The sequence below is a fragment of the Solanum stenotomum genome, chromosome 1, assembly GCF_019186545.1.
Source record: "Solanum stenotomum isolate F172 chromosome 1, ASM1918654v1, whole genome shotgun sequence".
Taxonomy (NCBI): domain Eukaryota; kingdom Viridiplantae; phylum Streptophyta; class Magnoliopsida; order Solanales; family Solanaceae; genus Solanum; species Solanum stenotomum.
The window spans coordinates 10,832,871-10,850,030 of NC_064282.1; the positions used below are offsets into that span (position 1 = coordinate 10,832,871).

At 31.4% G+C, this 17,160-nt stretch overlaps 2 protein-coding genes across 2 annotated transcripts; both read left to right on the top strand.

Moving 5' to 3' along the window:
• Positions 1–4,708: 4,708 nt before the first annotated feature.
• LOC125868827 (probable xyloglucan endotransglucosylase/hydrolase 1) lies at positions 4,709–7,428 on the top strand. The gene is made up of 4 exons (XM_049549390.1): positions 4,709–5,002; positions 5,113–5,213; positions 5,623–5,816; positions 6,813–7,428. Exons 1-4 carry the CDS (start codon positions 4,813–4,815, stop codon positions 7,216–7,218), a joined length of 891 nt encoding a protein of 296 aa, XP_049405347.1. The 5' UTR covers positions 4,709–4,812; the 3' UTR covers positions 7,219–7,428.
• Positions 7,429–11,143: 3,715 nt separating this feature from the next.
• LOC125853569 (respiratory burst oxidase homolog protein B) lies at positions 11,144–15,563 on the top strand. The gene is made up of 12 exons (XM_049533285.1): positions 11,144–11,964; positions 12,050–12,209; positions 12,563–12,611; positions 12,701–12,814; positions 12,913–13,341; positions 13,430–13,816; positions 13,918–14,013; positions 14,104–14,219; positions 14,311–14,413; positions 14,519–14,592; positions 14,669–15,168; positions 15,384–15,563. The coding sequence occupies exons 1-12, from the start codon at positions 11,499–11,501 to the stop codon at positions 15,491–15,493; spliced, it is 2,604 nt and encodes an 867-aa protein (XP_049389242.1). The 5' UTR covers positions 11,144–11,498; the 3' UTR covers positions 15,494–15,563.
• Positions 15,564–17,160: the final 1,597 nt, after the last annotated feature.

Consider the following 17,160-nt stretch of genomic DNA (forward strand, 5'->3'; position numbering starts at 1 on the left):
TTCAATTGCAAGTTTCCTATTTTTTCCCTCATAGATGTGTGTGTATATATATAAATAATAAAATGGAATATAATATAAACAAAAGAACCATTTTATGGTTTTGTCAAGGGGTGTGCAGTTTTATATTTCGATTTTGATAAATAGGCATATATGTTTAAGTTCAATTTGTATATATGAGTTGATGAGTAAGATAATGCTAATGTTTTGAGCTATTAATGTTAAATATTATAATAACAGGAAAATTAGGCATACTATCTTTCAATGACATAATCAAACATATCATATTCACGAGACAAAATGATACATGGATTGAAAAAAAAATGAAGAAAACAAAAATGTGTTGGCAATTGAACCAAACAGAAATAAAAAACATTTTGATGGTTTAGCATATGATGTGTTTGATATTGACGAAAATATTTTTTGTAATTTTTTATGTTTTGAAATAAAAATCTCCAGGAAATTAATTTATAAAATGGCTTTTCTAGTAGGACGACTAGCAAGGTAAAATAATTTTTATAATTGGTATTTCAAGTTTATTATCTTCTTCTCAATCTCGACAAATCCATCCATCACGCCTTAACCACACCAGTCCCTACCACCCTCGACACCCCACTACGACAAAAATAATTTTTAGCGACAAAAATATAGACATTAATAAAAAGTGCTAAAGTCTTTATCGAGAATTAGTTAAGTGTCATTAGAATCAATGTTGCTAAAGGCTTGAGTGACATACACAAAGAATGTTAATTACCGCTAAAAATACATATTTAGAGATAATTAAGCTATTGTCGTTAATTAATTGCCGCTAATGATATTTTTTGTATGAGCTCCTTCCCCTAATTAAGAAATCTTTTTCTATATTACATATAAATATTCAGCAGAATTTTTTTTATAAAAAGTATTAAATATTTTTGTTCATACCAAAACACCCTCATATATAAGGTTCTTGTGTATATTTTTTTTTAATCCTGTAACCATTTTTTCCTCTCTTTAAATTAATTAAATACCTATATATCTCAAAGTTTGATGGTTATATTTCTAGAGTTGGAAGTGTTATAGGAGTAACAAGGATAGTGAAATTGGTGACAGAGGTGCACTATATATTAATTTTTTAATTCTTTGTGACGACAGTATCAAATATATAATTAATAAAATTAAATAATTTGATATCAGCTACAGCTATAATAATCAGTTGTCCATATGGTATGATATGATACTTGACCACCCATTTGGTATCAATCATGCTAGACTGTCTCTACCTATTCATGTTACTTTTTTATTAGAAAAAAATATTTATTCCAAAAAATATATTTTCTTAGTATCTTTAATTATTGGAATTGGGCATAGAATGTAATTTCCATTATATCCCAGATAAGAGAAAAATTAAATTAACAATAGATCGAATAAATAAATAAATAAATAGGAAATCAATTGGTTTTGATAGCTTTCTGTGATATTATGCAGTGTTTTAAACGGCGGGGGCGTGAGACGAGGCATTTTACTTAGTATAGGGCGAGGCCTATGCCTCGAGACGTGGGGCGTAATCCCTATATGGATCTTTAAATTTTTAATTTATAATATAGTATAATAATATAATAACACTAAATTATAAAAATAAATCAATAGTTTGAAATATTATAAATATGATTAAATAAACTAATAGAAAATAAAAGTTCTAACATGATTATTAAGTATATAAAATAATCTAATATCTTAACTTTCTAATAACAAAAGAATTATTATTTCTCAAAAAATATATTCTTATCATACCGTACGATTTACCCCCTAAAAGAAAATAATTAATAACCTTACCAGTATTATGATAAAAACATCACTCTATCATGAATAAAAATAAAATTACTTTCAAATGACTAAATAAAGTATGATAATTTTGAGACATATGACAAAACCATGAAGACCAATAATAAGTGAAAAAGTAAAATTTCGCGACATATTTTTTAAAAGAAATATTACATAATATATAATTACTTTCATGGTGTTACCAAATAGGAAAGATATGATACTAAAACTTGTTATTTGAGTTATTCTCAATCTTCTTATCTCAATAGAATAAAAATTATTAAGTATCATTCAATTATTCAAGAATTATGAGGGTCAACAATGTTAGCTAAAGATTTTAACACATAATTTGTGTAAGATCTGTTAGGCGAGCCTCGAGCATAAGTCTTAGAGAACTAAGCCCCGCACTTGAGTCTCGATGTGTTTTGTTAGAGCTCCGCCCTAGTGCGAGCCCCAAGGCGAGTCCCAACAGAGTTTTTTAAAACACTAATATTATGCCTTCATAGCAATTCACTAGTATGCCTATTAAGAATTAATAAACTAGCGTAGGGTTTGTTTGATAAGGTATACAAGAATAATAATGTTGAATGAGTATATTAGTAATATTTGTATTAGATTTATTGAGATTATTTCTTATGCGATGTTTGATTTGTCCGGTATATTAAAAATAAAGCATATTACGTACCTTCTACAATAAAGATGTTAGTTTACAGTAATAACCACCATTCTTTAGCTTTGGGAAGTGGGAAATATCTTAAGAGGTCATTTGAGAGATAGTTATGTCATTAATCAATCTAATGCATGTGTTGACACTTTTTTTTAAAATTTCTAATACATGAAAATTCATGATATTAGTAATACAATACACTTCAATATGTATATAACTAATGCAATCATTAGTATACATATATAGGCTAAAAATTGTACCAAACAAAATACTAACAATACACAAAGTTAATATATTTAAAGATATGACACTTGATCCTAACTCAATCCCAAGCACTAGCTTATGAAGAGATGATTATCCAAGTCCATATAAGAAAACCACCGATCCATTTTCTAACCAATGTGAGACTTTTATCACCCTAATAATGTGTACATTATCTTTTTTTAATACACTATACCAAACGATCCGTAATATCATAACAAAGTCAATAAATGGATTCTTATAGATCGTCCGGTCCCTTTTTGGATGGAGACTTGATTACTTAGTTATTTATGTGAATTGAAAATAGATAGTTCAATTATTAGATTCTGGTATGTTAACATTAATAAGGAAATTTAGGTAACGTGGCATGAAGTGGAACCAAAAGAAGGTGTATGTGATTATGTCTCTGTCTTGCCCAATTTGCCAAATCGAGTGTGTAGTGTAGCAGAGCCAGCCCATTTATGGAGGGGCCCGTCTGCACCGACGCGTTCGTTTAGCCGTCAAAAGTTACGCAGAAACCCGAACCATACATACCACATGCACTTATTGGGTAACTGCACTACAAATAACGCTGTTCACTACTACCCGTCAGTTTCCTTTATCCACTCTTCTTCTCTCTCTCTCTATTTGTCGGTCGTCAATTCACAGATTTCGTTTCAATTGTTACATAGAAATAAAGGAAATTTTTTATTATAATTACTTTAATATTTATTTTTTAGTTGATATTTCTTCGGTAGAGGATTGGGTGAAACTCAATAATGACAAAATAAAGATGTATTATTAAATAATTGTCAAATAAAAAAAAATATTTTTTAGATGGACTAATAACAAAGAAAGAGTCACATATATTAGAGGAAGTATCGTTCTATATTTTAAGATTCGATGATTTGAATTAAATTTAAACAGATAAAAAGAAGAGAAAAGTTTGTATATAGCAACACTAATTTTAAAATATAAGCATAATTCATTATATTGTATATGTTACGTATAATAAGCATATAATATCTATTTATTCAAATTATACGGATATAAAATAAATTTAATTAAATAATACACTTTACAATCATCATCCAGAAATATCACACATCCAACTAACCTGTATATACCATATATTTTACTTACAGATAACATGCTCATATTTGTATTTTATGAAATACACTTATATATCATCACAAGAAAAATTCACTCCCATCCGCTATAAAAAAAATCACTTGTATGTCATTGTATAATAACTCGTATTCAACATTCTACATCACATACTTCAAACAACAAGATTTAATAATTTTTTTAATTTATTAGACTTATTATTTTTTTAAAAAAAAAAATCGTATAGAATCGAAAAAAACAAAAGCACGCGCTATTTGGTCGAGTGAGATGAATGGGGTCATAAAATTTTCCTCCTCGGTCTGAGGGTGACAAGGCTTTTCTCTGATACGGGCATGTGCATGTCCCCGTTAATTACTCCCCCAATGTGCAATTACCCACTAACTCTAACCTCTCTTTGGGACAATTATTTGAAAGGCCAAATTTATTTAATTTTTTGGTTTTTCATCCGTTATATTGAAAAGTGTATATTAAGCAATAAAGTGCTATCTAACAAAAATGATTCTGTATTCAGGGAGAGTCGAATTTGAGACTAGCGACAGATTCATAATTTTTAATAAGGAGGTTCAAAATCTATAGTAATAGACACACGAAGTAGTTTGAAGGAGGTTTGACATCTACTATACATACATAAAAAGTTATTTTAAGCAGGTATAAATAATAAAATTTTACGCCAAAGAGAGTTCAAATCTGTTTAAGACTACTAATACGAATAAAAAAATATTTATCACTGCATGACAACCAACCTTTGTTGACGAAAGGACAAGTTACAACCACCCAAAATCTCAAAAATCTAACTTTGTTTCAACTTTCAACCACAAGTCCAACTCACTCACTTTTACACCTATAAATAACCAGCCATTACACTTCCTTTTTCCTCACTCCCATTGGGTCATATTCATTCTCAAAAATAGAAGTAAAAAAACACAAACACAAGAGAAACAAAACAGTGGTCTCTGATTGGCTTGGTTTTTCTCATCATGGGTACCATAAAAGGAGTTTTATTTAGTATTGTTTTGATTAATTTGTCACTTGTTGGATTTTGTGGGTATCCTAGAAGGCCAGTAGATGTGCCCTTTTGGAAAAACTATGAGCCAAGTTGGGCTAGTCACCACATTAAGTTCCTCAATGGTGGTGCCACTACTGATCTTATTCTTGACAGATCTTCAGGTACTAACTAGACTATATTTTTCAATTTCATGTCTGAGACATAATTTTTTAAGATAATAATTATTAATTGAGTTATCGTAAACTTCACATTTTCTTAATTGTATTTGAAGGAGCTGGATTTCAGTCAAAGAAATCATATCTGTTTGGGCATTTCAGCATGAAAATGAGGCTCGTTGGTGGAGACTCAGCTGGTGTTGTCACTGCATTTTACGTAAGTATATACTACTACTCGCGATTCAATTTATGTATCTTACTTTTTTTTATTTATTTAAAAAAAAAAACATAAGTTTCTATAGTAATTCCTTATTATTATTTTTTCATCTCAGATGGTATGTTTGAAAATAATCATAAAACTGCATTTTGTTAGTATATTATATGCATATGCTCAATTTATAACGACAACATATTTTCATTACTTGGAGTTGTTCTGTTTTGTTGCACTATGCTAGAAAATGGACACTACTTAGATCTGTATAGTAGTATTTATTTTATCATTTCTTCAACGACATATTACGTTATCATGACTAATTTTATGTCGATGATTTTCGATTTACTTCAACTCTCCACTGTTTTTTTGTTCAGAGTGAAGTAATAATGAAGTGCTACTATTTGTTTTTCAGCTGTCATCGAATAATGCAGAGCACGATGAGATAGATTTTGAATTTTTGGGGAACAGAACAGGGCAGCCATACATATTGCAGACAAATGTGTTCACAGGAGGAAAAGGAAACAGAGAACAGAGAATCTATCTTTGGTTTGACCCAACCAAGGGCTACCATTCTTATTCTGTTCTTTGGAACACATACCTCATTGTGTAAGTTATTACTGAAGTACTCTACTTCTTTAGTTTTAGTATTTTATTCCATATTCATCCATTACTTAGATATTACTGTAATTAATAGTGAGATGAATTATTTCATAACATCTAATCAAACAGCAGGATGAAATAATTTAGACATTTTTAATCTTGTTTCATTATTGTTGTTTCTGTAAAGTTCTTCTTCTGTGGTCCCAATCTGTGCACTTGGTTTTACTCTACGTGGTGGTCCTACAACTACAATGCTTACAACTAGAGTGCTAACAATTGTTTAATACAAAATGCACATTTGTCTAGGAATTTGTTTAAGTTAAAAGGAGGATAAAAGAAGCATGAAAACCTGCAAGTTTAACTTATACTAAGAACCTTTGTCATGTGAGTATGTATGTTGGTCCTTTTGTGATAATCAAGATTTATGTTTTTGATAAATATACTTTTAATAGTATGTATGTTAATGCTTATTATACATGTACAATCAAGATTTATGTTTTGATAAATATACTTCTAATAGTGTATGTATGTTAATGCTTATTATACATGTACTCCTTGTTTTCGTCACAAAATTTTAGTTAGACCTTGGTCAAAACTGATATCTATGACCTTTAATTTTGGATATTAAACATTTAAATCGATATGATGTTAAACATATCGTGACGATTCGTATGAAATTTCCAGATTTTGTTTGTAAAATGTCCATTTCAAATTATTTGGTCCTACATACTTTAAGCAAGCTGGCTAATTGGTGTCCTTGCGACAGAATTTTTGTCTTCTATCTTGCACCTAAAAGTAATGTTTCCTCGTAAAGAGTGATCTTTTTTTCTTTCAAAAATTCTGTGGAAGACTATTCACCACTTTGCTTTGAAAATTAGTACAATAGTTGAAAAGATGCTCAAAAGCAATAAACAATTTTTTCTTCTATTATTCAACATTGGGCTTTTTCCATTGGGCCTCTACCAAATGGATTGGGCTAATATATTTGTGTTAACATTTCAGGATCTTTGTGGACGACGTCCCAATTAGAGCATTCAAAAACTCAAAAGACCTTGGTGTGAAATTCCCATTCAATCAGCCAATGAAGATATACTCAAGTCTTTGGGACGCAGATGATTGGGCCACAAGAGGTGGGCTTGAGAAAACCGATTGGTCCAATGCCCCATTTACCGCATCATACACATCGTTCCACGTGGACGGATGTGAAGCTGCCACGCCACAAGAAGTCCAAGTTTGTAACACTAAAGGCATGAAATGGTGGGATCAAAAGGCCTTCCAAGATTTAGATGCATTACAATACAGGAGACTTCGTTGGGTCCGTCAAAAATACACTGTTTATAACTATTGCACTGATAAAGCAAGGTATCCTGTTCCGCCACCAGAGTGCACTAAGGACAGAGATATTTAAAATCATAATCAAAATTAAGAGGGATTTTATATAAAAAAAACTTAATATGCATTATGTGTGAGTATTTTAATGATCCTTAAAACAAAGTGCTTTTAATTAAGCTGTATTTCCCTAATTCTTTTTGAGTGTATCATTATTGGTGGAGTCATGAGGATATTATGTATCTCATGCCAGGCCCTTCATGTCTCTTGTGTGTCATCATCATCATGATGACTGATGTATTGTAATTTATTGAACTATTGGTTACTTATCTGTTAATTAAAAATATGAATTAATACCTTTTTTTATTAAAGATGTTTCTTGATGAGCGTAGCTTTCATTTTATTTTATTTTGATTTTTCATCTTGTGTATTGGTATACATCTTGAAGTTCAGTTAAATCATGATTTACATTGAAAAGTCTTACGTTAAGGGATAAATTATTTTCTAATAAAGGCTACTTACCAGTAATAGCTTTTATTTTGATTTGAAATATTTATTGGTAACCAACAAATGTAGGTAAAATTTTGAGCTTTAACTTTTTGGTGGTTATAACTTTTAAGGTTTGTAATTAATTGATTTTATTGCTATATGATATTCTCCGCGTAGTCATATCCTATGTATAGGGGTTATAAGTCGTGTCATCATGAATTGGTCTGCCACTGCCTATGGTTTAGTGGTTTTGCCCTAAAACAAGAGGCTCTTAAGTCTTAACTCAATGGCTGCTTTCCTTCTCACCTCTTACCAACTCCCAATTACTCCATTCCATAATAATCTCCACTAGCATTATCAGATCACGTGGACCCGAAATTATAGTAGCTTAGTTGATTTGCTATCTTAACTTCTATTTTATTGTTAAAAGTTCGATATTCACATTGTAATTTCCTCTCCTTTTCCTACTTCCCTCCCACACATATTACTACTCCGTCTCTTTAATTTGTTTGTTTGATTTTGACTTGGCACACAATTAAAAAATATAAAAAGATTTTTGAATATCAAAATGTTATTTAAATCGTGTGGTTTTAAACGTGTTAGTGAAAAATTGAAATTAAAAAGCTATAAATATAAAAAAAGAAACATTCCTTTTGAAGAAAAATAAAATAAAAAGAGATGTAGATAAATAAATTAAAACGGAGGGAAGACACTAATGTTCTTATTTGACCATCTAGTTTTAGTTTTAATGGAAGATGAACATTAATCCTTTAGGATATTGTTTTCTCTTTTGCTCATTTTTCTAATGGAGGAGTACTCATTAGTAATTGTTAATGGAATGCACTTTGACATTTAAGCCATTCACCGCTTATTGCTTGATTATTTATACTTCCCTTCAACCCCCAACCAAAAGAAAGAAAATTAACTCTTGATTCAATTTTTATAGTTCGAAATTTCATTTTTAAAAACTTGGAAACTCGAATTGATGAAAATGTTCAAACCCCATTATAGATATCGGTTTTCTATTTCAAATTATTTATCGTAATTTTAAAAATAATTATTTTAAATTAGTTTTAGAAATTCAAGATAATTTTTCTTTTTCATTTTACCCTTGATGGCTATTGTTCTGGAGACTATAAACACATCAATTATAAATGATGTTATAATTATCTAAATATCAATAAAGAGTAAAATAATTTAAAACTTCTCCTAATTAATATTTTTAAGGGGTGTGGAACTAACAATGACGATAGATTATTTGAGAAGGAAAAGTACAGTTTTCCACAATTACATTAATTTGTTCAAAAGTTTATTTTCACACTAAAAAAATATATTTTAAATAATGGCTAAACTTTGAATACCAGCCCAAAAAGTTAGTAGTCCCTCCAGCTTTTTCGTAAAAAATAAAATATAAAAAATGAGGAGAAAGCTGGAGGAAAAAATAATCAAATCAATTTAATCTAGATCAACGGACTAAAAATGATTAAAAACAATAACACCATTCAACCTTATCCTAAAATCTTCATTGTCGACGAGGACTTAACATAGAATTATAGAAACCAAAAATTAATTGTACTTATCACCCTAGAGAATTAGTTGCTCAAAAAGTTATTTTGGTTGAAATGATCCGAATCAAAATAAATTAAATAACAGTGATAATCTAATTTGCTTAATTCTTGCTAAGTTTTTTTTTGTTTCTAATAAATAATTTAATTATCTAATAAAAAATATTTTTTATTATTGTAGCTATTTATATACAACACATCAAACAACAATGAAAAAATCTTCTTAACAATATTTCACATGGATCACAGTATGTTGTAAATCAATCCAACTTTTAAATAAATTAGTTAAAATAAGCTGTATAAATGAGTGAGTCATTAACACGTCCAAACTTAAGCACATTGATAGATAACATTTCATCAGCTAATTTTGAATTTTCTTTTTCCACCTCTAGTCAAAAACTACACCAGCAGTATTATCAACTTTACTAGTAAATGGGATATATTATTATACTTCAACTGGAATAATACTAGAATGATTAAGCCGTAAACCTAGGACTATTTGAGAGATTTGGTAAAGCTCAATAAATCATGAATGTTTGTGTATTTATTTGTTTATTGGATTTTTTTTGGCAAATAATACAATTTGGTTTTTAGTAGTAGTAGGTCAAAAATGGAATAGATGTGGGAACTTAAAACTGTGGGCTGCACCATGAAAGAGTCAACTAAAGTCAGCCATTTATTATATGAGCTGTAATAAAATGCAATTTAAGGAAATAAGCTAATTGTTAAACATCTTTATGATCACATGACAACATCACTCAAGATTCTTTAGGTGAACTGCCCACAAAATGCCATGAGAGTTTACAGTGCCATCATCCCATAATTCAACCTTTTTTCAATTTATTAAAAATTAATCATATATATATATATAATATATTTAGATTTCTCTCAGATAGGCCATAAATATTAAGTGGAATCGAACACGTTTGGTAGAGTCCCACAAAATTTCAATGTCTACAGATAGGCAGATACAACTTTCTGATGTTGAGTACCTAGTACTTTCGACTCATAATATATAATTTTTTGTGTAAAAATTCATTAAAATTATATAAGGAGAGTAGATATGAAATCGATAACTTCGAAAATTCTATAGTTAAGTTCACTGCTAAAAATTAAACTATAGAAGTTGAATCTATAAAGTTTAAGGATGTTCGATTGACATACGATACGCATGTTATCTATCAAAGGCGTCACTGAACTCCTACCCATGCTAAACATTTGCATGACCCTATAGGAATAGTGTCATGCACTTTATGTATCTATATGTTGTCCTTACAAGGCTCATGTCAGCGTGGGCCTTACAAGGCTAATGTCAACGTGCCCCTTTCAACCTACATGTCAGCATGCGCCTTATAAGACTCATTTCAGCATACGCCTTTCAACCTACAATCTAACGATATCCATCTTCCATCCAAATGTTGCCCTTTTGGTTTGATCCTCAATTTTTGTTGCCCTTTTAAAATAATTGTTCATTTTTTTCTATTCTTTTGGCTCCGAACTCTATATATATGTGTGTGTAAAGTAGTCATAGGCGTTAGATGATCATTTTGCACCATTTTTAATGACTTTTTTCATGTATATCGAAACGTAGAGATATTCATTTTGTACTATCCAAATGCATGGAAGAAATGAGTGGGAACAAAATAAGCATGTTGATTGCAAAACTTCAATAAGATAGGTCAAAAGGAAAAATAAAAATAAAGAGAAGAAACATTATCAGAGTAATCATGACTGTGATATGTTTATTCTCAATTCCACAATAGCATATCTCATATATATTCAACTAATTCGTTAAACCTACGTATTACGCTCCACCAAGTTTCTATATATTATTATTATTATCACAAAACAAGTATTAGGTGAGATGTTATTACACATCCATTTAGTTAAAATTCCTACATTCATCTTTTTCATGTATTATATCTTCTTAAATAGGAGATCATGTCCAACTTTTGACCTTATAATTACATCCAATTTCATATAGAAAAACAAATAATTATAAAATGTTTGACCACTTACATGAGTTCGTTATATTTTTGTAAGTTGAAGAGAAATTCCCAATTATTCAAAAACAATACAAAATCCGCCCCCTGATTTCCCTCTTATCTGACTTTTCCCTTCTTCCTTAATTCCTTGTATATATATATACATCACCTTTCTTCTTCAATTTCTCAACTCAATACTCTTATTACTATTTTTTCAATCTTTCTCATAATTTTTTTTTTCTACATTATTGTTACATAGGTCGATACTACTTGTTATTAATTTCATTTTGAAAACAGAGGAAAAAAGAGCGGGAAAATCAATGGAGATCGAAAACACGAGGGATTCAGATAGTATGAGGGGATCGAGAGTAGGATTCAGCGGTTCATTAGTCAGTGGGAAGAAAAGTGCAAGGTTCAAAGATGATGAATCGTATGTAGAGATCACCCTTGATGTTCGCGATGATTCTGTTTCGGTTCAAAACATTAAGGGAGCTGATCATGAAGCTGCATTGTTAGCTAGCAGGCTCGAAAAGAGACCTAACAATACGCTTGGATCACAACTTTCGTTTCATCTGAGGCAAGTTTCGAAGGAATTGAAAAGAATGACTTCTTCTAATAAGTTTCAGAAAATTGATAGGAGTAAGTCTGGTGCTGCTCCTGCTCTACGTGGACTTCAGTTCATGAACAAGAATGTAGGAACTGAAGGATGGTCTGAGGTTGAATCGCGATTCGATCAACTTGCTGTTAATGGAATGCTAACAAAATCATTGTTTGGTCAATGCATAGGTTTGTTTGTTCATTACACAAATTCTTTTGGATTTATACAATAAAGTTGATAATAATAATAACGACATTTTGTACTTGTAATCAGGTATGAAGGAATCGACTGAGTTTGCTGAGGAATTATTTGATGCTCTAGCTAGGAAGAGATGCATCACATCTCCCGCGGTGACTAAAGATGAGCTACGCGAATTCTGGGAACAAATAACAGATACTAGCTTTGATGCCCGGCTGCAAACTTTCTTCGACATGTAAGATTTTATATAACTCTTTACAGATAGAATTTCACAAATATGATACTAATGTAAGAGTTGATTTCTCAGATGATCACTCAACTAAATAGTTATATTGTGGTTTTCTGAGATAATATAACTATTAGTTGAGTAACTATCCTATGAATCAACCCTATAACATAATGAATGCTAATGATGTCTTGAACTGTAACACCAGTCTATTACATGCCACATATCGCTACTACTTTGAACATTTTCGATTAAGCCAGCACTTTGTCATCAGATTCTCAATAGGAAAACTTGTTTAAGTTCTGCATTGATATGGTAAAAGATATTGTTGATAGCTAATAATGGTATGATAAAAAAAATAGGGTGGACAAAGATGCAGATGGGAGAATTACTCAAGAAGAGGTGAAAGAGGTGAGATCTCAAGATGATTATTGAACTAATTCATGAAATTATACGAATTCGAAGAACTCAAAACTCATACTTTGTTTATAAGCTTATAGATCATCAGTCTTAGTGCTTCTGCAAATAAGTTGTCAAAAATCCAAGACAATTCAGATGAATATGCAGCTCTCATCATGGAAGAACTAGATCCAGGCAATGTTGGATACATTGAGGTTCGTTTTGAAACAAGAGTCTAAGTTATATACACTGACAGTATAAAACAAATTCTTAAACAAGGACATGAGCTTATAAATGGTTGTATTTGATGCAGCTGTACAACTTGGAGACATTGCTTCTTCAGGCTCCGAGCCAGTCGATGAATCTTTCAACAAACAGCAGAGTTCTGAGTCGGATGCTCAGTCAGAAACTTAAGCCAACGAAAGAGCGAAATCCCTTTAAAAGATGCAAAAGAAGGCTAGACTATTTCATTGAGGACAATTGGAAGAGGATTTGGGTGATGGCTTTGTGGCTATCAATCTGTGCAGGACTCTTTACATGGAAATTTATTCAATATAAACGTCGTGCTGTCTTTGATGTTATGGGCTATTGTGTCTCTGTAGCAAAAGGAGGGGCTGAAACAACAAAATTCAACATGGCTTTAGTTCTATTGCCAGTATGCAGAAATACCATAACTTGGCTAAGAAGTAGGACTAAGCTTGGGAAAATAATTCCCTTTGATGATAACATCAATTTCCACAAGGTATATAGCCTGAAAATAGAAATGGAAACACGAAATCTTCGAACTTAAATGTCTGATTTTTCGTGTTCTTTGTTGCAATTTTGTTTAGGTAATTGCATTTGGAATAGCAGTTGGTGTAGGTTTACATGCAATTTCACACTTAACATGTGATTTTCCACGGCTGTTACATGCCACGGATGAGGAATATGAGCCAATGAAGCCATTTTTCGGAGATGAAAGGCCAAACAACTACTGGTGGTTTGTGAAAGGCACGGAAGGATGGACCGGTGTTGTGATGGTGGTCCTTATGATCATAGCCTATGTACTAGCCCAACCATGGTTTCGTAGAAACCGACTCAATCTTCCATCAACAATCAAGAAACTCACTGGATTTAACGCTTTTTGGTACTCCCATCACTTATTTGTTATAGTCTATGTCCTCTTCATCATTCACGGATACTTCCTCTACCTCTCAAAGAAATGGTACAAGAAAACAGTAAGTTCTTAACAAAGTAAATCATATCTAATACTAATCATGCCCTGCCTTGCCATAAAATGGATCTAATATCCTTCTTTTTTCTCCGAAACATTGAGCAGACGTGGATGTATATCGCGGTGCCTATGATACTATATGCTTGTGAACGTCTCCTTCGTGCATTTAGGTCCGGGTACAAGGCAGTGAGAATTTTGAAGGTACATTCAGAGCTTAGACCATTGCAAGCATTAAGATTCCTAGTTCAATTACATGTGAATAGAATTTCTATCTAAAATTCGAGTTTTCAGGTAGCTGTATATCCTGGAAATGTAATGGCAGTGCACATGTCTAAGCCTCAGGGCTTTAAGTACACAAGTGGACAGTACATTTTTGTGAACTGTTCTGATGTTTCTTCATTTCAGTGGTGAGTTTGAAATAAACTAAGCTCTTGATCAAATAAACTAAATACAAATTATTATTTAACTTCTAAAAATCATGCACATTTTGTAATGTAGGCATCCGTTTACTATCTCCTCAGCTCCAGGAGATGATTACCTAAGTATGCACATTCGAACATTGGGTGATTGGACATCTCAGCTTAAAACTCTCTTCTCTAAGGTATCCAATTCATAAAATCAGTAATAAAACAGCAAAGCCGAAATCTTTTGAAGAAACTTATGCTCATTTGGAAGACTAATAATGCTTGTACTGATCATATTTTAGGTCTGTGAGTCTCCAACTGGTGATCAAAGTGGCCTTTTAAGAGCAGACATAGCGAAGGCCGACTATAAGCCTAGGTAAGGGAGTAAAGTTTGAAAATTTATTTTCCCCTGAATTTTGTACACATTTTTGATTCATATCAATGTATAACAGATTGCCAAAGCTCTTGATTGATGGCCCTTATGGAGCACCAGCACAGGATTACAAGAAATACGACGTAGTCCTCTTAGTAGGCCTTGGCATTGGGGCAACACCTTTGATAAGTATAGTAAAAGATGTGCTCAATAACATCAAGCAACAAAAGGACATCGAAGATGGCACTAAAGGTAGTAAAAGAAGTCCTTTTGCAACTAAACGAGCTTACTTCTATTGGGTAACACGCGAGCAAGGCTCGTTTGAGTGGTTTAAGGGTGTGATGGATGAGGTCTCGGAGAACGATCAAGAAGGCCTAATTGAGCTTCACAACTACTGCACCAGCGTTTATGAAGAAGGCGATGCCCGGTCTGCACTAATCACAATGCTTCAATCAATCCAACAAGCTAAGAGTGGCGTTGACATTGTCTCTGGGACAAGGGTCAAGACACATTTTGCTAGACCAAATTGGCGCCAAGTTTTCAAACGTGTTACAATTAATCATCCTGATCAAAGAATTGGTTAGTACTTATCTAGCATCTTTAATTATTATTCATTAAGATAAATATAGTTTTGAGGTTTATCGAAAACCGCCTCTCTACTTCACAGCGTAGGGGGTAAGCTAAGGTCTTCCTAGACTATATCCTATCCAGACCTCACTTGTTGTCATCGTCGTCAAATTTAATGTTTTGCTCCATTTTTGACATTCTTATTTTTTAATTCATCTATATGACAGGTGTGTTTTATTGTGGTCCACAAGGTCTAGTTGGAGAACTAAGACATCTATCTCAAGATTTCTCACACAAGACAGGCACAAAGTTTGAATTTCATAAAGAAAATTTCTAAGGTTCAAACTTATTTATTATATATGTAACATAAATTTATTATTATGTAATATAATTATATATTTTCTTCATTTTTATTTTTATTTTTACTTTTGAGATGCATGCTGAGCTTGACTCCAATTTATATGGAATGATGTTAGAAAGCAAAATACTTTGTCAGCTATATAAAGCTCTAACCTGTAAAGTTGATTACTAGAACTCAAATCTATCTGGAATTTGCTTTTAATAGCTTCCACTAAAAAAATTAGGCTAACATATAGTATTATATATATTTATATATACCTTATCTCTGAGGTTTCCTCTATTTGATTTGGATCCTAATATGCAAAAATAAATAGGTGTCAATTTAGCCACCATTATATACCTGGATTTCTTACGTATCTTTTATGATTGAAAAAAAGAGAGGAAATAAAAAAGAAGGAAAAGTTGGAAAGGGACAACATATTACAAACGAAAAGGAAATATTGAGTCCAAAAAGTTAATTAGTTTGCATAAAATAATTTATTTATTTAAAGAGAGTGTGAATGATATTTTTCAAAGTTGAGGGAGAGTTAGATTTTTAAATCAAAGTCCGAGGTGTAGATGATTTTCTACTTAAAGAAATATATTTAAGAGACTATTTTAGCCCTACATCAAGCATAAAGGACCATTTTTGGTATTTTCTCAACATTTTATAAAGTATTTATACATGATTAGGGACGTACTATGATTAGGTTCTGGAAAAAGAAGAAGCGATATTCATGGATTTTTTAATTAGACTTTTTAAGTATATCCTAATTGTTGTTTATCTCCTCTAATTATACTGTCTTCTTCATATCGTGTTGTATATAAAAGTTCAAGTCCACAACTAGTACTAATAGTCTAATATAACAAGTGCCTAATTAAGTGGACCTTCACTAGCAGAAAAAGGATTTCGAAGTAGACAAATCTTACTTTCCAATTGAATAATTACGTTTTTTTATTTAGCTTTTAGACCTAATTTCATGGTAATATTCCATCCGTTCCTATTTATATATCGTCCTTATTAAAAATAAATATTCCTTAATACTTGCCATTTCTCAAAAATGCATAAATAACACTATTTTTCCTATTTTGCCCTTGAGAGTTATTAGCCTTTAAAATAAGAAATCGTAAACTAAGTAATTAATTCATGTTCATTGGTCAAATTCAGTAATGTTCATTTAATAAGAGCTTGATTTCAAAAGAACACTAAATAAAAGTACAATGATAAATTTATCTAATTTCTTAAGGGGCGTGAAATCTAAAATGATGACATATGAATAGGAACAGAGGGAGTAATAATTTTATCCTAATAATATTTATCTAGTATTTACATTCTTCGTTTCATTGACTTGATCCCTATATCAAAAAGAGATGTTTCATTTTACTTGTACATTTTAGTAAATCAAAAGAGTTTTTTTCTTCATACTACCCTAGTATTAAAGTAGCTATATAAAGTAGTAATAGTCGAACTTAGAGTTTCAAATAATATTAATAAGGTTAATTTAATAAAATACATCCCTAACTAAAATTTTCTTAAAAGATGTATCAAGTCGACAAGAGTCAAATAATATGAAACCGAAGGAATAGATAAATGCTATGAGAGCTGAGGGTGGAGATTAGGGCGTCTGGATGGGAGCTATGACAGGAGGGGGGGGGGGGGGGGGG